At 45.6% G+C, this 26,260-nt stretch overlaps 1 protein-coding gene across 3 annotated transcripts in view; it reads right to left on the bottom strand.

Annotated features, from left to right (window-relative positions):
• The window catches only part of PTN (pleiotrophin), a 102,014-nt gene extending 76,146 nt beyond the window's left edge, over positions 1 to 25,868 (bottom strand). Inside the window, exon 1 of one of the 3 annotated variants that reach the window (XM_046020041.1) lies at positions 25,600 to 25,868. Coding sequence is in view for 2 of the 3 variants with exons in the window: in XM_046020040.1 (XP_045875996.1) it covers positions 10,917 to 10,936 (20 nt within the window). In the remaining variant the exon portion in view is untranslated. Of the gene's footprint in view, positions 1 to 10,916; positions 10,994 to 25,599 lie in introns of those variants that run through there. The other 2 variants (XM_046020040.1, XM_046020038.1) reach the window with 2 other exon arrangements.
• Positions 25,869 to 26,260: the final 392 nt, after the last annotated feature.

The following is a 26,260-nucleotide window of genomic DNA, read 5'->3' as shown; positions in this document are numbered from 1 at the left end:
CCGCATCGGGCTGTCTGCTCGGCAGGAGCCTGCTTCCCTTCCTCTCTCTGCCTGTCTCTCTTCTCTATTAAATAAATAAATAAAATCTTAAAAAACAAACAAACAAAAAACGCGATCACTGGTTCCCACCTCACTGAATTACTGGGAGGATTCCCCGAACTCCAACGCATAAAGGACAGACTAGCGTTTCCTCCTTTCCACTTCTTTGCAGGCTGGAGCCTCCGAAGAGGACTTGAACACCCATAACCCAAGCGCTCTCTTTTGAGTTCCTTCTTAAAACTCGGCATTGAAGCAAGGCCCTCCCCGGGACAGAGACAAATATCTCTTCGTTATTTCATCGAGACAGCAGTGACCCTCCTCCGAAAGCTCTCAGGTCTTTTTTTTTTTTTTTTTAAGCTCTTCAGCTTCCTCCATAGTCACTGAAATGGAAAACTCCGGATTCTTCCGCTGGAGGGTTTTGTTGGCTGTTTATCAGAATTGGACTGAGACCTCAGCCTGTCCTGTTGGCATCCATGAAGCTATTCAAACCTGGATGGATAAGGAGGGGGAGAAGCCGCCAAGACTGCAGGCCCCAGAGGCTGGGCACAAGGCTTGTGCCATGCGGAAGAGGGAAGGGGCTAGGGTCTGTTCTCCCGCCTCTCCAGGTTTGCTGACGCTCAGTGACATTGTATCTTTCTCCATGTACGGTAAGACTTCAGTGACATCAAAAGGTCAAAAGGACTGTGAAGATGGTCTGGGCCATTTTCCAGTCTGTACTCAGTACTCCTTGCTGCCTCGAGAGGCCCCCTGAATACACAACCCACCCACTGAGACTCCACATGTCTGTGTGCCCACGACACGCTAAGGGGCAGAAAACAAATTCCTCCCTCTTTCTAGCTCTGAAATTCCCTTGCACACCATATGTATACCCGCTATGTGCTTGCACGCTTGCAAGACACAAACCTACGCATTCATATTTAAATGACAACTTCTGAGAATCATCCATTTATTATTAGTATTTCATGCCACGGAGAACAAAATTGTCCTGTATCTTCTCTTTCTACTCATCACTCACTGACACTCACCCATGCACCCCAACACCCTTCCTCGACTCATGCTCACTCACTTGCCTGGTAGAAAATTAAGAGCCATACATTGGAGCATAAAATCTTTCTCGAACATTTTAGTGTCGAATTAAAAATGTGGTTCTCATTTCCTAACTATCCTATCCACTGTACTCAATTATCAACTCATTTCATACTTCTAGGAAATTTCACAGTGCTGTTCTGAGTTTAACACCTGTCTCTGTACTAACAGATAAGTATTTATTATGAAGATGACAACCACGTTCGCTCCTTCTCAGACTTAAAGCTGTAGTAGAGAAAGAAAGGGAGAAAAATATCTCTGGAGGATGTTTAAACAGGATAAAGAGTTAATACACACATGGGGAATCCTATAAAAAGAAATACGATGCCAGGTACTGAATAGAAAAGGAGTAAGCAAACTTTTATGACACTGTGGGTTTTTTTTCCCCCTTCAAATTTGCACTCTACACTCTCGATTTTCCGACCTCAGCTTGTCAATCAAAACTTATTCCTAACAGCAGCAGCCTTACACAAACCAGCACCCTGGCTTCTCTGGTCCTTCAGCCCTATCGCCGGCCTGTTCCACGGGAGACCTCGTCATTCCTCGCTGGAGGTCATGATGTGGCCATTCGTTTCACAAAGCAAGCTTAGGACTGGGAGACCCCTCTGTGCTTCATTTTTCACAGACTCAAAGTAAGCTGAGGTAAAGTGTATGTACTGTGGTTCTGTAATGAGCATTCAGCAAGGCCCTTTGAGTCCACAGGTGTTCAGAGCATCCAAGCTAATAGGCAGTTAAGGAAACAATCCAACAGCTGGTCGGCCTCCCTGGCTATTGCCAGCCTAGCTTCCAAGCTCCGTAGGGTGCTGAATTATGGGACAGAGGTACGGCTCAGCCCGCAGAGATGCTTCCCACTCACGCCACCGACACCCGCCACCCCACATCCAACGCCACGATTCACAGCGCTCATCCAACTGGCTTCAGGGCAGGCTTTTCTACCTGCTCCCAGCTTGACTAAGAATCAAAGACATGCTTGTTTTGTCAAAAGAAAATCCTTTAATCCAAATATGGTTTGAATTTCTGTTTGGCTTCAAAATAGTTTTTAACCACATATTTTTATATAGATTTTTCTCTAACTGGTAAAAAAATAGATATGTTATATATGGCATATATTCTCAATATATTTTCTCTCTATAGGTTCTCTCTATATTCTCTCTGTATATATTCATATGGTAACAGTGGCAAGGTTTCTCTTATCAATAATGTTTTATCATTGATGCCAAATTCCTAGATGAAAGGTGATAAAAGATATTAAATACATGAATTTGTGATGTCTCTATAACAGTATTATCTTTGCTAGATACTGGTCTCTGTGTCTGTTTTTGTGCCAGTACCATGCTGTCTTGGTGATCAGAGCTTTGTAGTAAAGCTTGAAATCAGGCAACGTGATGCCCCCAGTTTTGTTTTTCTTTTTCAACATTTCCTTAGCAATTCAGGGTCTCTTCTGGTTCCATACAAATTTTAGAATTGTTTGTTCCAGCTCTTTAAAAAATGCCAGTAGAATTTTGATCAGGATGGCATTGAAAGTACAGATTGCTCTAGGCAGTATAGACATTTTAACAATGTTTATTCTTCCAATCCAAGAGCATGGAACGGTCTTCCATCTTTTTGTGTCTTCTTCAATTTCTTTCATGAGTGTTCTGTAGTTCCTCGAGTACAGATCCTTTACCTCTTTGGTTAGGTTTATTCCCAGGTATCTTATGGTTCTTGGTGTTATGGTAAATGAAATCAATTCTCTAACTCCCCTTTCTATATTTTCAGAAGAAAGCAACTGATTTCTGTACATTGATTTTGTATCTGCCACATTACTGAATTGCTGTATGAGTTCTAGTAGTTTAGGGGAGGAGTCCTTTGGGTTTTCCATATAAAGTATCAGGTCATCTGCAAAGAGAGTTTGACTTCTTCTTTGCCAATCTGAATACTTTTTTTTATTAACATATAATGTATTATTAGCCCCAGGGGTACAGGTCTGTGACTCGTCAGGCTTACACACTTTGCAGCACTCACCACAGCACATACCCTCCAATTTGGATACCTTTTATTTCTCTTTGTTGTCTGATTGCTGTTGCTGGGACTTCAGTACTCTGTTGAACAAGAGTGGCAAGAGTGGACATCCTTGTCGTGTTCCTGATCTCAAAGGGAAGGCTGTCAGCTTTTCCCGACTGAGGATGATATTCACTGTGGATTTTTCGTAGATAGATTTTATGAAGTTAAGGAATGTTTGGTCTATCCCTATACTTTGAAGAGTTTTCATCAGGAACGGATGCTGTATCTTGTCAAATGCTTTCTCTGCATCAATTGAGAGGACCATGTGGTTCTTCTCTCTTCTCTTACTGACTTGTTCTATCACATTGATTGATTTGTGAATGTTGGACCACCCTTGCATCCCATGGATAAATCCCACTGGGTCGTGATGGATAATCTTTTTAATGTGCTGTTGGATCCTATTAGCTAGGATCTTGTTGAGAATCTTGGTATCCATAGTCATCAGGGATATTAGTCTGAAATTCTCCTTTTTGGTGGGGTCTTTGCCCAGTTTGGGGATCGGGGTAATGCTGGCTTCGTAGAAAGAGTCTGGAAGTTTTCCTTCTGTTTCTGTTTTTTGTTTTTTTTTTAAGATTTTATTTATTTATTTGACAAAGACCACAAGTAGGCAGAGAGGCAGGCAGAGAGAGAGGAGGAAGCAGGCTCCCTGCTGAGCAGACAGCCCGATGCGGGGCTCCATCCCAGGAACCTGGGATCACGACCCGAGCCGAAGGCAGAGGCTTCAACCCACTGAGCCACTCAGGTGCCCCTGTTTCTATTTCTTGAAACAACTTCAGGAGAAGGTCCTGAGCTCTTGTTTTTTTGGGAGGTTTTTGATCACTGCTTCAATCCCGTTACTAGATATTGGTCTATTCAGGTTGTCAGTTTCTTCCTGATTCAGTTTTGGAAGTTTATAGGTTTCCAGGAATGTATCCATTTCATCTAGGCTAAAGCTTCAGGGGTTCTTCTTCTTCTTCTTCTTTTTTTTTTTTTTAAAGAACATCAGAATATGGTTTCCTCTTCTTGTCCAAATACTACTTAAAATCTGTTTCTCAGTTGCAGTATAGTCACAACCTTTGGAATTCAAACATAGGATCCCAGATTTCAATACAAGTAATCAGCAAAAATAAAATATTGTTTAATGTTTAAGTTATGCAAGAAAAAAATTTCATTGTTTTGAATTAAGGCTCTATTTACAGATTTATGATTTGGTTCTTTGTTTTACTTAAAAGAGGCCACACATGACTAGGCTAAGTAAAACAGTATGTTTACTATTAATAACTATTTGATTTTCATAAAGATATTATACTACAGAATAAGAAGTTTGGACTTAGTCACCGAAACCGAAGGAGATAAAATGTAACAGTGGTTTTATCCCCACCCAGGGACAAACAAGCCTGTGGTAGAAACTAAATTGGTCTCCCTTGACACCCTCCTTCCCCAGCCCAGGCGCCCTCATAATGCACCTCATTCCCCTCTTTGATTTTCTTCCTAACCCCAACACTAACTGAAATTACATCTGCTTATTTGGTTCTTCATTTATCCAGAATGATAGCTCAGGGTAAGCAGGCACCTCTGATCTTTCCACCTCTGTTTTGCAAGAATGTGCAGAGGAGTATGGGAGCAACCTATAAATACTTGAGAAGCAAATAAATGGATGTTTTCAGGTGGTGACCTCTACTCTATTGTAAAAACACAAAATGCATCATCTCACAGTTACTGTTCGGAAATGACACACACAGAGACACACACAGGTGGTCGTGGCCTTGCCCAGTAGTGCTTACGTAAAAATGGGCATACAGACTGAAACCGGGGAAAGCAACCTTAATAATCATTCGGGAAAATTACGACTGTTCCTTCAACTTGGAAAATTTTTCACCAAATCATTCAAAACTCTGTCAGTTATAAATGCACGGAGAAATAAAAAAAGACAGCAAAACAAATAGCATACTGTCATTTACAATGTTAGAAATACCGAGACTTAAAGGGTTTCGTCACTGTTTTTATAAAACAGTTATCAAGAAACTTCTGCAGAGCTTGCTTTCCTTTTCTCATTGTGCAAATCACAATGCAGAGCAAACATCGTGCCTACGCCTTGGCAAACGCCTACGCCTTCCTAAGCGGAGATTATTTTATTCTTCCGTTCTTCAGGTTTTCAAGTCTGAGCGTACACTTGAGAATTCCATTCAAGTGAGTTTTTGGCCAGCGTCAATCACTTTGGCACATTTTCCTCCTCTTTGTCTTCTCTGCCTGCCTCATTTATGTCAAGTTTGCGTTCACCACATGCCCTTGGCTGCATCTGAGCAGCCTCTCAAAAATGGCCATGTGTCCAATTTCCCGCCTCCTGCCCTTTCCTATCTCCATTTGGGTGTCATTTCAATTTCACGTCCAGCGGTAAACCACGTCTCATGTCTTGCCCACACTTTCAACGTTATTGGCCAATTTCTTCTTTTAATTACCCATTTTTGGAAAATGTCGTGTGGGCTTATTCTGGGAGACCAGGAGGCAAGACGACGACCTTCTTCGCTCTCCTTGCAGAGCATGAACGACAGACACAAGGTGACCAGTGCGGACAGATGATCAAAGAAGTGATTCGCTCGGTCACCGATTAGAAGGCACCTCTGTTAGTTACGCTGTGATCTGCAGACTGACTACCTGGAGTGAACTCTGTCCTGTGTACAATTACTTATGGTTAATATGCTAAAATCTAAACCACGTTATTGGGGGATTCGGGTTAATTACCTAACCTGCAGTAACCACAACTGAGGCATACTGGAACCATGTAAAGTAAGAAGTGCCTTTCATTGGAAAATTTCATTGCTCTGCCACGCTTTCCTGGAAACTCCAAATACCTCTATGGATGGGAGAAGCTACTTTAGAAACATGGGCAATTGGGGTTTTACCCTCAGAAGTCTTGGATTATAAACAGGGAGATTTTACTTTTCTTACTATCTTTTCCTGAGAAACAGACAGCAGCATGTAGTCAGAGCTCTCGGAAAAACAAAATGTAATTACAGAGCAAAAGATTTGCATTTACTGGTCAGGATCAAAAAGGCTTACACTGTTGGTCTTGAACTTGATCCTGTGTTATGATCTCCTGGAGGGCTTATTAACCAACTGCGCCCTCTGAATGCTACCCCACCCTCTGAGTTTCTGAATTTAAGGGTTTGAGGTAGTACCTGAGAAGGAGCATTTTTAGGAAGTTCCCAGGTGAACCGGATGCTGCAGATAAGGAACCCTAATTAACAAACCACAGACTTAAACACACGCAGCCTATTCCATGGGGGGAGCACAAAGTCTCAGGAACCAAAGTCTGGCAAGAGTATAGACACTGAATCCTAGAGCTTGAGGGTCACTTAGCAATCCTTCAGTTAAGCCCCCTTATTTTACAGTTAAGGACATGAAAGCCTGCAAACTTCAAATGATTTACTTAAAATACGAAGGTAGCCAGTCTTAAAGTCTGGTCTAGAACTTAGAATCTATTTCCAATAATTTTTGGAGGACAGCCAGCATAATAGACCATATTCTCAATAGACATATGGTGAAAAGATCACACCACACACACACACACACACACACACACACACACATTCTCAAACTTACTGAGTATGAAATGGTGTGGTTAAAAATTGCCATTCCTAAGCCCTCACGTAAAGGTTCTGACTTCACGGGTGGAGGAGAAGGCACTTTTAGATGGCAACCCCATGGGATTCAAACGCAGGTACACTGTTCTTCAGGAAACATTGGGTAGTGCCAGTTTTTTAAGCCAAAGAACCTACACACTGCAAAGAACAGAATACCAAATGTCTTTGAATTTTCTGTTTTCTACAAATACTTCCACAGATTATAACTTCCCCTGTTCTCATATGAGGTAGATGAGGGAACACCAGTTCTTCCTTCTGGAACAAACTTTGGACAAGACTTCCCCTTCCTAGACCCTCCTTTTCTTTCTTTTTTTTTTTTTTAAGATTTTATTTATCTATTTGACAGAGAGAGAGAGAGAGAGATCACAAGTAGGCAGAGAGACAGGCAGAGGGGGAGGGGGAAGCAGGCTCCCTGCTGAGCAGGGAGCCCGATGTGGGGCTCGATCCCAGGACCCTGAGATCATGACCTGAGCCGAAGGCAGAGGCTTAACCCACTGAGCCACCCAGGCGCCCCAAGACCCTCCTTTTCTTCATCTGTGTAAGGGATAAAAGTCTTTTCTAAAATATTTATTTATTTTGAGAGAGAGTGAGTTTGGGGGGAGGGGCAGAGGGAAAGAGAGAGAATCTCAACAGACTCCATGATGGGTGTGGAGCCTGACTCGGGGATCCATCTCACAACCCTGAGATCATGACCTGAGCCAAAATCAAGAGTTGGCTGCTTAACCCACTGAGCCACCCAAGGTGCCCCAATGGGTGAAAATATTAAATCTGACTCATACAACTGGTCTGAGGACAAAATAAGATAGGACCTATGAAAGCAAATTGCAAAGGGTAAAACATTATCTGGATATTAGTTGTTAGCTTCATTACAGAGAAGCCTAAAGGGTAAGATTTTTTTTTTTTTAATCAAGTGGGGAATTTGCAGATAAAAGATTCTTAATTGTAATATAATTGGCTCATCTTGGCAGAAGCTTACTGATCAGTCAAAGGTAGCAGACAAGGCAACATCTCCATGAAATCACAAAATTTTACCCTAAGAAGCCCCAGGTTACCTGGCCTAGAATCTGCAGATTAACGTCAAAGCTGGAACAATTTTAAGTATAATATATGCAGGGCTAAATGGCTTTCTTGGAAAATAATCTTGTCTAATCTCTGTTCCCAGGACATTTCCTGCCTCTCCTAACTCAAACTGGACTGGAAACCAGACAACTGTGACTTCCTGAACTTCCTTTTCTTTTAGCAAAGCTGCAAAGATAATTTTTAAAGCAGAAAAATGAGAACTATCCATTTACCTCTACTCTGCCTTCACCGAGAAGAAGATCCCTGGGGTTGGATGAAGAAAACGCCAAAAAAGGAAGGGAGAGTGTTCCCATCCCAGCAGGATGTGTGGAGGAAGCCGTGCTGACTGAGGACAGCAAAGAAGCCATCTTGGTACAAAACATCCCCCCCCACACAGGAGCTCTTTCAACAAAGAACACAAGAACCATTCTCCCTTTGAGGGCCTGGCTCTTATTTTTCTGCACGTAATTTTCATCAAAATTTGTGGAGCCAGAACATTCTGGCTTCATTGTTACTCTGCTGTTGCGAATCATGAGGAACTCCTTTCTTCCACTGGCTGCCCAAGTGGTGACTCTACCCAGGACCGGCACGAGATCATTCATTTGAGGAAAGGAAACTGAGCGCTTTTAGGGAAAGAGCGGGCATCTCACTGTGAACGACTTGTGCTCATCTCCAATGTGGTTACTCAAATTACAGAAGGCTCTTAGAGAACAACCGACCTCTTTTAGAAGAAGTGGCTTCAAACCATTCCATAGGAAATGCCCAGACCTGATTATAGAGCTTTCTCGAAAGCCAACACATCTAAGGCAGATTTAAAGCAAGGAGCAAAGGAATAAAAAATATTCCCCAGAAAATAAAACTGTTCATGTTGTCTTACCTCATTAGAGCCGGAGTAACAAGACCTCCTGGGGCAGAGGGTACAGGAAGGAGCCTGGTTTCCACTGACCCCGTGTGACATGTCTGGAGCTCGTGCTCCTCAAAGGGCCCCCCTAGACACTAAGGATCCCCCCAAAATTCGGAGACATGTGGGATGCGTGGGTCCAGCTCATGCTCAGGTCTGAGGATAATCCCGTCTTGCCACATTTTCTTCAGTCTGAGGACATCGGCCTCTTCCCCCAAATCAGCCCTTTCTCTAGATACCGTCTTTCTATTCGCGACACCTGAATTTTCCCAAACGGGTCAACCTCAACATTCCATTTTCCAACCATCCTTCAAATACCCACCTTCCAACCTCACGTCTAGACTTCAGATGGCTTTTCTTTTCCTTCACAGTGTCTCTGGAAAGGATCCCTCCCAAGTACCTCGTTACACCAAGGCATCAGCAATGGATTCATTCGGTATTGTGCCCAAGTACAGGGTGAAGAGTTCCACAGATAAGTAAGGAAAAGAGAGTCATTTAAAGTAACTGTTCAAGCCAAGAATAAAATCAGGACTTACACTGTTGTCCCTACCTAGAACGTCCCCTTTCTCCCTTGTCTTAGTCAAGCTTTAAACACAAGTCAGGAGACGTGATCTCCAAGAAGCCTGTTTTCAATCCACTGTCAGCAGACTTCGGTGTCTCTCCGACGGACTTTCCCAAGTGCCTATCTTGATCCCTGCACGGACACTCCACTGATGGATGTGTCTGTCCCCCAGCCAGACGGTGGGATGTGAAGACACAGACGGGGTCGCATTCATCTCTGCATTCCTAGCACTTAACACGGAGCTCGGGACACGGTGTTCATTGCATGTTTTTGAAGCAATGAATGAAAACGAGAAGAGAAATCATGGAAAGCTGGGGAACAGAGAAAGAAGTATTCATTTCAACCGGGGCAGTGAAGATGATTTTCTTGGAGGAGATGGTATTTAACAAAGCACTGAAGCATGAACGGGATTTCTAGAATGTGGAAAGATCAAGGGCTTGAGGGGCAGGCTGGTACGCAGAGGATTACTTTTTAAGACCTAAGGGATTCTCTCCACCTCTAATCTATTGCTTTTCTAAAAATCATCTTTCTTATACTCTACTACGTTTTCCCCCCTTCCTTACTGGTGGAGAACCTCCAGTGAGTCCTTTCTGTCTACCACAGCGCAATTCAAGCACGCTAGCTTGCATTCAGGGCTCCTGCTGCCCTACTTTGGTCCTTTGGCCACCTACTGTGAGCACACATTGGACCCGTCTGCAATCGGTCCTCTGTATCTTGATTTTGTCATCTCCTCGGCTGTCCCCTTACTTCGCCCCTCACCTGGATACCACCCCCCACTCAGCCTGCCCTTCTCCCACACTCACCAGCACTCTTTTTGCAAATCCTACGTCCTCAGGCAACCCCCCTTTTGCCACTGCAGACCAGAGCACCTTTTCCTCTAGGTAACTTGCTCGACCTCTTCTTTGACCAATTCATCATATGCTATACTGTATGGTTTTCTAAGTACAAGTCTGCTGTGCCCCTCTTAGGAGGACCCAGACAAGGGACCGTCAGTCTGAGATAAAGGATGGTATCCCTCTGTAACATGCTGTGTCTCAGACAGACATTCTACTGGCTAAAAATTCTCACTGAATTGAATATTCCTCTGAGGATACACGGGGGGGTCTGTAATTTGGGCAGATATCTTCTTATTCAGCTACTCGTGGATGGGGGCTTACGACACAAAATTGAATTTAATGAGAATAAAATTCTAGTATTTGTTTGTTATAAAATGACCAACTCTGCCGCTGTTACAAAATAAGAACTTCGCACTTCTCTCTTTTCTTTCTCTTCTTTTCTTTCTCTTCTTCTCTTTTGTTGATAAAATTACAGTCACAGTTCGTCTTACTTCATCCACACGACCAAAGGAATGCCTTTTTTTTTTAATTATTCATACTGTGTGACTGGCCCTTTAAGACAGGTGCACCCTTCCCACTGTTTTCGTGCCAGCCCTTGGGACTTCGGGGCCCCTTCCCGCTCTTCAGTACCCCCAGGCTTTGCCCCGCATCAAACCACATCAATATACCAGTCTCAGACCTTAATCGTGAAAGACACCGATGGGCACAGGGCTCGACACTTCGTCCCACACAACGGGCCGCGGGGCATGGAGAATCCATCGCCTCACCTTTCCCAGCCTCTGTCCATCTGGGCCCCACGGTTGGATGTCCAGGCTTGACAGGGGATGCTCTCCAATGGGAAACTGCAGCTGCACTGGAACTAGCTGCTAATCAAAGCCAGAGCCTCTCATACACAAACAAACACGGCATTGTGGCCTCCCCCAGGGCTGGAACACAGCAATCCCACAAACAATTCAGTCAGGTGATAGCAGTCCGCAGGCCCGGAGGGTGCGTCTCCCGGACACCCTCCTGCCCACGGTCCCCGGTTCCCTTCCTCAGCCCCAGCCCCTTGAACCACCAGCCCAGGCCAAGTGACCCTTGAGGAGACAATGGAAAATGGACCAATACATGAAAATATGCAACCAAAGAGGTCTAGCCTAATGACAGAATTCTTTGACCGAGGGGAGGGTATTCTCCCGATCAGAGGGAGGTAGAAATAAATTATACAGTGCAAGACCGTATTTCTGGGCCCTGGCCAGGGGAAAGAAGGGAATATTGAACCAAAACCTCTTCAGATACTCACGGGACCTTTGTCGTGGAACAGGGGGAGGAGGGTGGGACAGCATGAGGCTTAAGACCTGTGGTCAGAGCTACTTGGACCACAGTCCTAGTTTTACCTCTAGCTTGTGATCTCGGACAAGTTACTTAACCATCCTAAGACTCAGTTTCCTCATCTTTAAGAAGCAAAACAGTTTTTCTCCCCCAAGGCTTTTAGGAACATTTAATCTGGAACTGAATGTCAAGTTCCCGCCTTGTGTCCCACATGGAGAAAGCACCCAACAGGCATTAGATAGCATTATTCAAGGTGGTGGATGGTGCTCAGAAAGGAAAAAGGGGAGGAAATCACACAAAAAAGCGAGCAAGGTCTGCAGCTTCTCAAAGTTGCTGATGATAAGGGACAAAGTCTGGCCCTGGAAAGTTCCTAGAAACAGCACCCCGGAGGTGCTGGCACCTTGCTGAACTTGACAGATTGCCATGTGTCCCCAGAGCACATCAAGGGAAGGAGGGATGCCAGGGGCCAGCATGACGCCTGGATACAAGATGTCCTCACAGAACAGCAGAAGGCAGGCCTCTGGGTGTCTGAACATCGATAATGGAAATATCCCTGAGTACGAAGGATCGCGTGGAAAAGAAAAGCTGGAGATGCCAAGGAAAATGACTGCTCAGGTCACAGTTTTGGCGAGGGCAGCCAAGTAATATTCAGTCTTGCCAGGGCTGGTGGAGGGAGGGCAGTGGGGATAGGGCGTGGGGGGTAGAAACTAGGTAATATGTTATCCTAATTCTATGCAGCAACAAATGTGAACTGAGCAGCTGGCTCTATGGCAGCTGCTACCTGGGCAGCGACAAAGAGAAAGAACTAGAGATGATGACCCAGCAACAGAGTTTAGAAAGATGACCACTGAAACTCAGAACTAATGTAATGATTTCCATTAAATACGAAGGACCAACGATCCAAAATGATTTAAAACTGAAGCATCTTCAAAGGCGCCTGGGGGGCTCGGTCGGTGAAGCATCCGACTCTTGATTTCAGCTCACGCCACGATCTCAGGGTTGCGAGATCGAGCCCCGAGTCAGGCTCCATGCCCAGCAGGGAGTCTGCTTGGGATTCTCTCTCCCTCTCCCTCTGTCCCCAGTTCCCCACTCACGTGTGCCTGCACCCACACTCTCTCTATAAAATAATAAGTAAAAGCTTTAAAAAAAATGGAAGCCTCTTCCTATAGAGATCTACAAATGAAACAGTATCAGATGTTAGCTAGAGGAATGCGTCCTAAGATCTGCAGTGTTGCTTCAAGAATCGTGAGTCATGGGGCACCTGGGTGGCTAGTTGGTTTAAAGCCTCTGCCTTCGGCTCAGGTCATGATCCCAGAGTCCTGGGATCGAGTCCCACATCGGGCTCTCTGCTCAGCAGAGAGGCTCTGCCTGCCTCTCTGCCTACTTGTGATCTCTGTCTGTCAAATAAATAAATAAAATCTTAAAAAAAAAAAAAAAAGAATCGCGGGTCATTCGTTGTGTGCCTGATCCTTGCTAGTATGTACCTCAAGTGTCCCTCAGTTTAGCTGGTGCTCCTGCTGGGGACGCATTCACCCTTATTTCAGTAAAAGTCAAGCTCATCTGATAAGCCGCAGTCCCCGAGTTTCTCCATTTTCGTCCACTGGGAGAACACGGTCACTTGCTCCTTAAAGCCTTACTAACTGGTCGGCACTGGCCAGCTGCTGCTGTTACCCGCTCCGGCTCCCAGCTTCCCAGCCTCCCTGCAGGTCTACGGTCATCCCGACTCAGTGCGGCATCATGAGTCCTAACAGATACAAATATTTAACACTCTCAAGGGACGGAGCATGATTTTGCTCAAATTGCACCAAGAACAGAGATAAGCAATCGCTTATCACACCAGATAAGCCAAGAAATCCATTCCCCTTTGAGAAAAACAGGCTCTGGTACTTCGGCTGATCTCCACCTAAGATTATATTTAAAATCCAGTAAAAAGAGAAATTACACTTTCCCCTGATTCTGCACTGGCTTTCAACTATTGCTCAAGTCCTAGTGCATGATAAGAGACTGGGCCACGCCTCTGCGTGGACTTGGAAATCAGATAAGGAAGAGGTCAGTTGGAGGAAAGAAGAAGACAAGGGGATAACAATTTGTTCTCCAAAATAAATTGGACTTTTTAATAGGCAGGCGGAGCCAAGCCTAAACTTTTTTCTGATTTAAACAAGATGCTTAACATTACACCTTACAGCTGGTGACGAAAGACTAGAGACAAAGGCAACTCAGGAAGGTCCTGGCGTGTGTGCAGCCAAGCCCTGGACCTGGAGGATCCTACTTGCTCCAAGGCATGAAAAGGAGCCTCTCTGTCTCCTCCTTGATCCCCTTTCTTGATCCCCCCTGAGGGTGGAGAAGACATGGACGGAAACAGTGGGCTAGAGGACGGGTGCCTTATGGAAGAATGAGCTCGGCGACCAAATGGTCTACCTTGCGGTCTTGTACCCAAGCTCACTCAGGTCCTATTTGAGGCACTGGAATGGCTGCTACTGTTTGGTCTTCAAGAGCTTCCTCTGAGAAGAACAAGGAGAGACCAGGATTGCTGCCCAGAGCCTGACTGACTTCATGGCGTCATCATACGAAGAGGCATCTAGAATGCGGGAGACTGGGACAGCAAACGAGACCAGTCCAGCCCAGAGAAATCTCCTCACAAACTCCGCCAAAGCCAGTGGGCTCACTGGTGCCTCCGCAGCGGAGGAAACCTCAACTCTGTCTGACAGAATTTTCTGGGAGGCCTGAAGTTCTTCTCCCCAAGCACAGGGCTTCTGACTATCAGGCTTGGGGACGTTTCCCCTAAGATCTCAAGACCAAGTCCACTTCCATTTCTTTGGTCTGTTGGTTCTGCTGCCTTTGAAGCGAACCGCTGTCATTTTAACCTCTTTCAAGAGCGCGTCAGTGGACAAAACGTTAGACACTCAGAGTCAGGCTGACTTGGGAAACGCGGATCTATTTTGAGAGAAACTGGTTAGAAATCCACCTCTACCCTCTGACTCCTGCTGAATTGCTTCTGATCTCTTTCTCCAAACCAAATTCATTTATGACAGCCTTGAAGTCGTATCTCCAAATTCCCCAGATATCATGTATCAGAGGGCAAATGTGATCCCCAACTGTCAGACTAAAACCTCTACTTAAAAAGGGCTAAAAATCGTTTCGGGCTCAAGTGGGTGGGGCTCCCAGTACCGGCATAGACAATCAAAGCGTGTAACTGTGGCCTGTCCTCTCCAGTCAGCAATGTGGTCGTCCAACACAAATGTGATCTGGTCTACGGCCATACCACCCTGAATGCGCCCGATCTCGTCTGATCTCGGAAGCTAAGCAGGGTCGGGCCTGGTTAGTACTTGGATGGGACACAAATGTGATCTGACTCACTTTAAACTAGAGCCCATTTGTACATTAGTCATTCCAAATAACAACAGAAAAAATAAACAACTCCCCTTTGGGTGCCAACGCATCAAAGAGCCACAGGCTTCAAAAAGTTTACTACCCCTGCAGGTTACCCACTGGCAGGGCTCTGGGTCCAGCCCCTCAGCGCCAGAGCAGTCCGGAGGGCCCCCAGCCTCCTGGGAGGTGCTGTAGGGTTAGATGTGTCCTGGGCAAGAGCCGGCAGCTGTGGCTTCCCTGGGGAGACTTTACCCACCACCCCTCCCCCCGCCATATGTATCTGGAAGGGTCCTCGGGGTCAGAATGGAAGATACTGTTTACTCAGCCTGACCTTTAATTGGCACACACGAAACACACGAAGTTCCACGGAATTCAGGGTTCTCGTCTAAACAGTACATCCTTTGCTGGGACAAAGACTTCCTTTGTTTGTTTGCTTCAAGGGATTCTGTTTGTTTGCTTTCATTTTTCTACTCCCAACTTTATTAGGAGGGTCTGTAATAGTAATGGACGAGGCTTTAATGACTCAGACTCAGACTCCCCCCCATGTCAAGCTAAATACACTGAATTTCCATCTTAATTGGCCTATTTCATAAAAAACAAATGCACAGGAATGTGTGTAAAGCTATTAAAAATAGAGCATGCATTATTTATAATGTTGATTTGTAAAAGACGGGCAACTATTCATTCAACGATTTCTTACAGTTCCATCAGCAGATCTGAAAGCTGTGGATGTGCATCAGAGTGTTAACAGAAGCATCTACTTGGAGCAAGACTCGAAGTGAGTTTTTCTTCTTTATAGTTTTTAAAAATGTGAGCATCTTGTGCCATGAAGATATATTTTTCTAGAATGAGGAAAAAATGATTTTTTTTCCCAGGGATGTATTTTTCTTTTTCTAATAACAAATATAATAATGAAAAATTTCATTATTTTTCCCATGATGAAAGTGAAGCCACATTTTCACAAGTCTGACGTGCATGGTGCTCTGAGATTCCGAATACTGCCAAAGACATTGAATGTAATACTTAAATGTATGCTGTAAATTTAAAGTGTGCATAGGAAGACAGGCTCTTTTTTCAAAATTTAAGTACCTAAATCTATTAAAATAATCTAATCAACTACCTGTTTTCCTTCCTCAGTTACACACCTTGGACCATACCTACAGAAATACTGCAATATATTGCACAAGAAGGTAACATTTTTTCTTTCTTTTTTTTTTTTTTTTGGTATAAAATATCTTTTGAACAACAACACTGACCCTTGCCTAAAATTCTCCAAAGCTACTTTTAAGCCACCTCGAGCTTAACATGAACGCCCCATAGAACCTGCTGGCACATGCCCACCAAAACCCCTCCACTGTTCTTACGACCCAACAGGAAGACCACAGTCTGTCAAAACCTCAGGGATAACCCTTGGCTACTACAGGCAAGACTCCCAGGGTTAGGTTTAGAAAAAGCTGAATTATGAGCAAAGAAGGAAGGCCAGGATGAAAACACTGTGCTAAAATTGTGTGTGGTCTCCCCTTGTTTTAGCTTGAGTGAAGATTTTGTTCCCCGAGAATGGTACTGGGATATGTTCCTTATTGCTGAAACCTGGCTCTGAGGCAAAAATCTCCAGCGGCCCAGTGTCTTTCCAGAAGTCACCAAGATGGAGGACACCTGCTCGACTTCCATTACAGTACGGAAGGGACAATCAAAGAGAATCATACCCAACACCTAAAGAAGAGAATATTCTAGCACAAAGAAAACAAACGATATTATATCCTTTTCATATGAAGAAGAAAGTTTCCTAAACACATCTCACTCACTCGCTTTTAAGACAAATTAAGGCATGAATCACGTCTCCCTTCTCCAGGGAAAACACTGGAAAGAGACACTGATATATGCCTGGCAGGGGGCCTCTTACTCTAAGGGTCTTCAGTTGAGCCAAGCAGGAGATCAGATGGTGATTGCAAATTCCTTTTATGAAAAACCAAACACTGTAAATATTTGGACATGAAGCATGGGCATGCGCTGTTTTTGTGCACAGCGAGAAGGGTTATTGCCCGTGACCCTCAATGTTTGTATTAAGCTATGAAAGGTCATGCCTGGAGAGTTCTGGTCCCCCTCCCATTCTCTCAAGTTCCTCGATCCCAGCCCTGGTGGCTGGCTGCTCAAAGTCAGGTCCCCAGGCCAGCAGGCGGACTGTCGCTGTGGGAGAGGTCTGCCGGGCGCCTGCTAAACCACAGCCTGCATTGTCCCGAGACCTCCAGGGGACTGAAATGCCCGTGAAAGTGTGAGAAGCACCTGCTACAGAGTAAGCGCGGTGTCGCTCTTCAGTTGCAAAGACCTAAATTTAGCGAGCATAACTGAGTGAACAATTTGGCATGTCTTCTTGACAACTCTCAGGAAGAACTATAATATGATATTTAGTAAAAGAATGCAAAACCATTTTAATTTAGCCTTTTTTTAGGACTGTCTTCTTGCTTCCTCCCCATCCCCCAGCTCTGACTCAGATTTTCATATCTTCACACATCTCTCCTCCTGCTCTCTTCATCCAGTCAAGCCGACCTTCGGGCACCTTTAGCGATCTCTAGGCGTCCTCAGAAAATCACAGCGACAAGCAGTGCAATGGGGGAAAGAGAACTGGTTCCGCTGATTTTATTACGAGTCGCTCACATTTAGCCTAAGACTTTACAGTTTATAAACATCAGACTGTCACGATGTACCTTCATCACTGAAGGCAAAAGCAAGGGACCATCCCTAGCCTCCCTGCCATCTGACAGTCAAGATCCTGAGGCTGCGGGAGGGTCAGTGACACATGCCCCGTCCCTACCAAATGCCAGGCAGAGCTGCAGGGAAACCATCAGGTTTCTGCAGCTTCCTGGGGACTCCTACCCGGAGCTGATGCTTCCTTGGTGGCGGCCACAATCAGGGAGAACGTGGTTTCGGGCATCCCCAGCGCCAGCAGTGGGATGGCTGCACTGGACTGGGGGGCCCCAAATGCACAAGGCTCTCCTAGATGCCACAAGAAAGGCCAAGGTCAGCAGCCTGATTTGGAGACGCCAGGCCTTAAGCACGACCACAGGTTGGATGTTTCTTTTCAGGGGAAGGGAATTTGGGAGCTGTCTTTACAGACAATGATCTGAGAGTGTGAGGCACAGCAGAAAGGTCTCACCCAGGTCTCACCTGTCTGCATATCTAAGACCCCAACTGGGCCTGAGAGATAAAAGTGATGGGGAGCGTGATGTCACCAGGCAGGGTCACTGCACCCCCGTAATGAGCGCCTTCATCGTCTTCATCCAACACCAGTCAGATTCTGGGTTCAGTCCTTCATGTTCATTTTCTAGATTAATAGTCATGTGAATACTACAAGGGAAGTATTCGTGTTCTCAGTAAAATGAGAGGTCAGACAATTGAAGAAAAAGCTTGATATCCGCAGATGGTCACAGAACCAGTAGAAAATAGAACTGTGGTTTCCACCTTGATTTCCCTGACCATGGAGTTCAGATATGGGCCTACTAGGGCTAATATGTCTACTGCGTCGCCTATATCCAGATGGCCTTTCACATGTCTGTGTTCCTTGATTCCACCCCTCAAGTCAGAATCTGTAGGGCTAGGCCCCCGGCATTTGGAAGCTAAGGCATGATTCTAGTTATTCCAATAAAAAGGAGACAGGGAACCACTACCCCAGGTTATTTGGCCTCTTATTATATATACCTTGGAGTTTAGGTTTGATATAAGAGGCAACTGGGGCATAAAAATTAATTAGCTAAAGGATGAAATGGCATTATGTTATAGAGAAGAAAATACCCAAACTAGGAATTTTAAAACTTTTATTTTTATTTGTTTAAAGATTAATTTATTTGTCAGAGAGAGAGAGAGACAGCGAGCACAAGCAGCGGGAGCAGCAGGCAGAGGGAGTGGGAGAAGCAGGCTTCACGCTGAGCATGGAACATGTCGCAGGGCTTGGTCCCAGGACTCTAGGACCATGACCTCAGCCGAAGGCAGATGCTTAACTGACTGAGCCAACCAGGCACCCAAAAGCTTTGTTTTAATACTTTCATGGCACTTCCTGGGGTCATCTTAACCTCTCTAAGCTTAGCTGTATCAGTGTAAAAAAGAAAAATCCTGCTCTAAGTGGAATTGTTATAAAAATATTTAAAAAAATGTAAAAAGTTCTGAAAAGCAAATGTTCTATAGTCACATTGGAGTTATGATGAAAAGAAGGCTTTAAGTGAGCAGTCTTGTAGCTTTGAATTATATAGGTCTGTTAAAGAAGAGGGAAGACAGATTTCTCTCTCCATTATGGAGTCAGCCATGAGTCAGAGACCTTGCAAGTTCTGGGCATGAAGTGGACAAGGGGGAGTATGATTCGAAGACGGGCCAGAGACCCGACAGGCTTAGATGACCTGTGAAATGACGGAGGTGAAGAAATGAGAGATGGACAGGCTTCTTATAGAGGTTCGAGGCTGAGAATGGGGGTGCTCAGATTTAAATAGGAAACTGGCACCAGGTCATGTTTAGAGGAATTACGTATAGAGGACGGATCGTCAAGGTCTTTGGAGCATGAGAGGCAGAGAGAATGGTATTCAGAGTCATTTATTTTTTTCACTCATTTGCCAGACATTATTGGTCATTTTTAGGGGTCTGGAGCTTGATAGTCTAGGGTTCTTGAGATGAATGAGACAGAGTCCCTGCCTTTATGGATACATGGTGTGGGTGGGATGGAGCTCCTGATAATGGTGAGTAACTATGACAGGGGAAAGACGAGCTTTTCCAGAGTCAACCCTGCTGGGAAAAGCAAGAGTTAAAGTCACTTGGAAGGGCTGATGGAGAGCGGGAGGAGAAAAGAGCAGGGCAGAATCAGAGCGCCACCTAGAGGACAGATTTGCTTGGGACGCCCCCCGCCCCCACCTTCAACCTCCTACTCACTCAGTTTCATCCAAATTCCACAGCTGACATGGAGGATTTGCTTTCTTTTCCTCCGTGCATAGATGTCCCCTGAAGGACAGTCAAAACCTCATGTCTGGTATATCTTTTCCTGAAGAGACCATCTATGGTGATATGTCAAGTCTTTAAGATTATATTTATTCTAAATAACTCAGAGTGAATTCTAAGATGTCACTTTCAGTCATTTCCTGTCTGCCCCATGACATGGTCAATGTGAAATGAAAACACAAAGGAATCCAGAGTCAACTTCTCTTCCAGAATAAATGGCAATAAAGTAGCCAAAAGACAGTGATGGTTTTGAAATAAATATTATCACCTTCTCCATTTAACCTTTTTGAGTTAAACTTCCTTTTTTCTCATAAAAAATTTTCTTAAATCACTTTTTTGCTGGAACTGCCTAGGGCAAAAACTTTGTATGTACATATCTTTTTTTTTTTTTTTTAAGATTTATTTATTTATTTGACAGACAGAGATCACAAGTAGGCAGAGAGGCAGGCAGAGACAAGGAAGCAGGCTCCCTGCTGAGCAGAGAGCCCCATGCTGGGCTTGATCCCAGGACCCTGAGATCATGACCTGAGCCAAAGGCAGAGGCTTTAACCCACTGAGCCACCCAGGTGCCACTGTATGTACATATCTTACTGTAACTTGTGTTGTAGTTATTTTAATGGTACTCACACATACACTGAGCAGCCCATAAGCTATTTGAAGGCCTATTTATTTTTGTATTCCCTATCACACTACCTGACAAGTAATGGGACAGTCATTATGTGTAGAAGTCTGTTGGGATTAGGAATAAAATAACAAGAAGTCCTTTGTTTCAGTCTCCTTCCCCAACTAGGATTGTCCCCTTTGGTATTCATTTAAAAAAAAATTTTGGGGGGGGGGGGGCGCCTGGGTGGCTCAGTGGTTTAAGCCTCTGCCTTCGGCTCAGGTCATAATCTCAGGTCGATCTCAGGGTCCTGGGATCGAGCCCCGCATGGGGCTCTCTGCTCAGTGGGGAGCCTGTTTCTCCCTCTCTCTGCCTGCCTCTCTGCCTACTTGTGACCTCTCTCTGTCAAACACATAAATAAAATATTTTTAAAAAATAAATAAATAAATAATTTTTTTTAAGTGTGACACCAAAACTCAACAGAGAATGGAGAGATTTGAGAGTTCTCTCATGAAGACTGGAGTAGAAACCCAAAGAGTCATGATCAATACTGAAGCATTTGGGGAGAGAGGAGGGGCAGGGGGGAGATCTGCATATTTGGAAATGAATGTCCACATGTGGAAGTTGAGGAGAAAAGAAAAAAAAAAAAGAATGCTGAGGAGTGGCCAAGGAAGTTGGAAAAAATTAATACGTCAGGGAGGTTGCAGTAAAAGATAATCAGATAATCATAAGAAAGCAGTGTTGGCAAGCGATGCTGTTGCATGCTAAGGGAAAGGAAGAAATGTAAAAAGGCATTTGTTTGATGAAATGACCTGTGATTTTTAAAGTGCTTTTTCCCAGAGATGGGGGGGGGGCAGGGCTATAGATGGATTTTCATTGTCTGGCATCTCTTTTAAATGTATTTGTATTTCCATATACAAATGGAACTGTGAAACTGTAAGCCTTAGAGAAAAGGAACTTTTCTTTCTTGAGTATATTACATTGTCTAGCTCAGTATTAGGCATCTAGCATACATATAAGAAAAACTGCTTATTATGGTTAAACTGACTCACCATAGGAGCAAGAAATCTTATACTGTGGAGGCGGGATGGGGAGGGCGGAGGTGAGTAATCCCGGCTCCACTCAAGTTGAGAAACTGAGAGGAAAATGAAGTCAACACCGCTCTCAGTGACAGGCGCATAAACTGATCCTGGCCGGGGTCTTAGTCAGAAGGGAAACAATCCAGGGGAGTCCCACAGAAAGCACGTTGGAAAAACAGGTTTGAATGAGCCAGGCCAGAAAAACGTGAAAATCGCAGCTAAAAAGGCCCAGCTTTCCATGCAGCCCAGGATATGGGTGACCCTTCCGGATACACAGGTGCGTGAAGGCGTATTCGCCACCCCAGATCCGGGGAAGGAATTGGGCAAGACATGGTGGGACTTGTTAAATGGGAAATGATGGCCCTGGGTGAATAGGAAGAAGGGAGCAAGGAGAATGAGAGCAGAGGAGGGGGATGGGCAAGTGTTAAAGCTGGAAGAAGTGAAAACAAAAGGTTAGGAATACAGCATGCTATTTGCCTTTTCAGTGACATTTTGGTTGGTCGAACGGTTCTCAGAGTTAAGAGCACAGTGTCAGTATCTGTCAGTTACCATGACTCCCTTCTTTCAAGATTCATCTACTTTTTTCTTTTTTTTCAACTAAGGATGACGTTTAGGAATCTAAGAATTCTGCTTTTAGGAAATACATTATGATGGGTTTTTTCTTTTCTTTTCTTTTTTTTTTTTTTTTGGAAATGTCACTTTACCTAAACCTACTGTGAAGAAATGGCTAACAAAAAAACGCCAGTAGGAGAAATGAAATTTTATTTCTCAAACTGTCTCCAGCACCAACTGTTGACTGTATTCTTTGCCTGAGCTTAAGAAATAGGGATTTGTGGTGAATGTGATCTACAAAATCGAATCCACAATGTTACCATAAACACAATGCCCTCCCATAATGTCATGGTACAGCTACTCTTAGAAACCGCAGACATTTTAACTTCTTTTTTTTTTTTAAACCAAATACTAAAACAGCGCGGAACAAAAGGCTTGTTATATTTGACAACCTAGAAAGATCGTGAGACACGGAGAACTCTGCCACATACAAGACTGGCATGAAGTGTGTGGAAAAATGGCTCGATGGATGGAAACTTGAATTGGTCATAAATATCAGGGATGAAGAACAACTTTCCAAAGTCAGGCTGTGGCCCAAATCCCACTCCGGCCAGTTGGCTCTGGATGGAAAAAAAGTCGGCCCAGCTCATAAAGAGAAGATCCATAGCTGAATATTATTTTACCACAGAGCAAAGACATGGCCTTGTGCCAAGAGGAGACAGAAGTTCTGATTATTCACGAGAACGGCAGCCTTAACTGTTTGAAGAAGCCCCATTCAGCATCCAGGCAATGGAAGGGCACAGTTGGGAAGCCTGGACTCCCCCCAGGGCCCCACAACAAGCCATACCTTAAACTAGACTCAGTGCCCTCCAGTGTAGACCATGCTTGCTCTCTGGTTGCCCTGGGTACTCTCAGTTTAAACATTACCTTCCGTAGGGAAGGCAAGGACCACTCCCCATATCCCAACACCACCATATTAAAAACAGGAGTGGAGAACTTGAATGTATATTCTGAATTCTGACTTCCGGTCTTCGATCTGCCATTAGTTAACCACACACACACACCATTTTGAATAAGCCAACTTAACTCAGTCACCTGGGAAAATTTTGAAAACTAATAATTAAAAAAAAACCTCACTTATGAGAAAGAGAATCAGAATCCACATGAGAGTTCATTTAAATGAGAAAGTGAGAGTATCTTCAAAGGGGAAAACAAAAGCATTTAAACCTAAAATATTTCATTTCTAAGACGGATCTTATTGATAAAAGCAATTAGACTATTTGGGGACCTTATTTCTCTCAGGTTATTTCTAATGATCAAGTTTTGTGAAAATTCAAACAAGGCTACTGGCTTTTTTTTTCCTGGAGTAGAAAAAAAAAAGTGCACTGAAGCTCTCAATAAATTGGCAAATTTCTTACTCCAAATATCTTGGAAAGAGGTCTAGGAAACCACAGAACTATGTATTATTATATATTATACTCTGTATACTGTTAAATTAACCTCATTCTCTATAATACCTCATTTAAACATCAGGTGATTCAAGTTATATATTAACAGGATGTTAATTGGGGATTAACACAACTCGGGCTTCGAAAATACAATGCAAGGGTCGAGGGTCGCAGGCCTGGCTCAGCTGGTTCAAGGACCCCACTTGGTTTCAGCTTGAGTCCTAATATCAGGATCCTGGATATGAGCCCTGCCTGGGACTCTTGGGTCCCTGTGGAGTCTGCTTAAGACTCTCCCTCTGCCCCTTCCGTGCACTTGCTCTCTCTCAAATAAACAAATCTTAAAAAAAGAAGTAAGAGAGAGAAAAAATACAATGCAGTTGCATCCACGCATGACCAGCAGAGAGAGCGCCTACTGTGGTCCTGAATGGCTTCAGGTGGGCACGCCTCACAGATCTCACTTGTGGGAAGAAAACTGTCCCCAGGTGTGTCTGGGAGCAGAAGGGGGTCGGGGGAGATCACCTTCCGAAGAGGTAAAGCACAATTAGAGAACTCCGGCACGAGAGTTTCTTAAAGCACAGGGTAATGCAAGGAGGTGTTTTTTTGTTTGTTTGTTTGTTTTTTGTTTTTAAATAAAATAAGAAAAAAATCTCAGCCTCTAGTTTCAATGAGTGCAAGTCTCACCACTCTGAAGGCACCCACAGCCCCAAAGAGGACGAGAGCTAATACCCGCTCTAATTTCCTTTGAATTTAACTGGACTGTGCGTGTTCTTTAATGATTTGGTCTTTAAAGTGCATAATTTACTTAAAAGGGCACATAATGAAGATGGAAAATGCATGCTTTATTTTGTGCTGGGAGACACGTCTTTTGTTTCGCTATCAATACCTTGAAATATCTCCACGTATCAATCAGTCCCCAGCGGTCGCCGGGCTGAATGGGCTCTACTGTTTGATCAACTTCCCATTTGCCCGGGACCATGAAACTGCTTCCTGACGCTCTTAGCCCCAGAGCCCTGCTTGGTGACTAGCATCTCAGTCCTCTCCCAGGCCCGTGGCTCCCACACAGGAGCACACCACCTTTCTCGAGCTGCTACAGCAACAAGCCCACCAAGAGGAAAGATGCTAAAAGGAAACCTCGAGGTCCCGCGCATTGTTCACTCTCCCTCATTCGCCCCCTCTCCCCTCCCCCCATGCCACTCCTATTTTTTTTTCAATGTATCCCCAAACTTACAAAGCAGCTGTTAACAGAGAGAAAGAGTTAACAGCCAAGTATGTATCGGCGAGAGGTGTGTGTTCCGTGCGTTTGTTAAGGAGAAAGAGGTGTGTCTGTGTGTGTTCAAGAGAGGAAGTTTTAGGTTTTGTCTGGGAAGCAAGGAAGGAGGTGAGTATATTCCTTGCTTTAAAAACGTTCATTTCTTAGAAACATCAACTCGGAAACGACGAATCGGGCAAATTCGTAACGAACATACCCCACCTTTCTGCGCGGGAGCCTCAGAGTTCAAGTGCCCCTGTCCGGGGCGGTGGTTAAAGTCCGCATTCAAACGAGATGGGTTTCAGGTGTGTCTTTTTAAACTTTGGATGTGACCCTTACGGAGCCCCTCCCGGGCTGGCGGGCAGGACAAGGAGTGTCCCCGCTCGGTGAGGGCTTCTCGACGTCCCCCGGCCCTGGGAGGAGCAGCTCCCGCCGCCCCCGGGCACCGCACCCACAAAACCAGCGGACGGGCGGCCGCCCGCAAGCCCAGGTGCAGGCGGAGGCGCGGAGAAAGGACGGGAAGCCGAGCCTCGCTTGCCGCGGCACCTCCCTTCCTCTCACTTCTCCCCAGACAGACACACCTCCTACGGCAGGTCTTCCGGAGCGCGCAGCCCCGGCGTGGACCCCGCGGGCGGCCGGCACGCGGCGCAGAGGCGCGCAAGGCATGGCCCCGGCTGCTCTCCTCGGCTCACCTACCCGCACCCCCCCTCCCAGCTATGCCTCAGTTGGCCCCCGGAGCCAATCCGTTTCGGGGGCAGCCCGCTTCCACTCGCACCGCCATCCTCGGCTGCACCCGGGCGGGTGGGCGAGGGTCAAGGAAAGTGGCCCCGGGCGGCGGCGGAGCAGCGCGCGGCTTCCACTTACTTGGAGTTGCAAACGCCGCACGCGCTCGGGCTGCCTTTGTTGAACGCGGCGAGGCTCTGCGCTCGGTCGGGTGCCGGTGGCCGCTGCCCGCGCGCGCCTGCTGCGCCCTCGGTCCGCGACCGCGCCTCCCCGGGCTCCCGCTCCCCTGTCCCCGCTTCGGCTGGGGCTCCGCGCGGCGGCTCGGTCGGCGGGCTTTGGGACGGGCGGGCGGGGAGCCTGCTCCAGCCTGGGCCTCCGCTGCGCCCTGCCGGGGAGGGAACGGAAGGGAAATGGAGAAGGGGAGGGATGAGCGGAGCGGGCAGGGCGAGGACGCGGGCTGGGCGAGGGAGGGAGCGCGCCTTTCCCTCGCGAGCTGATTGGGAAGCTCATTAAAAGCAGGAGTCTCCAGGGCCGCTCTCCCCGCAGGAGCCAGCACGCGGGTTTGAACCAAGAGGCCAGGAGAGGAGACACTGTGTTTTGTTTGGAGCAGAGACCGGCACAACCTTTCTTTTCCAAACTTGATGCTGACCTGTGCTTTAGGGGGGTGCGCGCCCGGCTTCACAGGGAGGATCGCTTCAGTGGACCCCGGATGGCCTTTTAGGATACAGTGATGGCCTCAGACTTTGTTTTGTTTAAATGATATTAGGGATGAAAGAGCCCAGACTTCAAAAGAAGCTTCTCC

Source organism: Meles meles, chromosome 10 (assembly GCF_922984935.1).
Source record: "Meles meles chromosome 10, mMelMel3.1 paternal haplotype, whole genome shotgun sequence".
Taxonomy (NCBI): domain Eukaryota; kingdom Metazoa; phylum Chordata; class Mammalia; order Carnivora; family Mustelidae; genus Meles; species Meles meles.
This window is presented reverse-complemented; position numbering and strand designations above follow the sequence as displayed.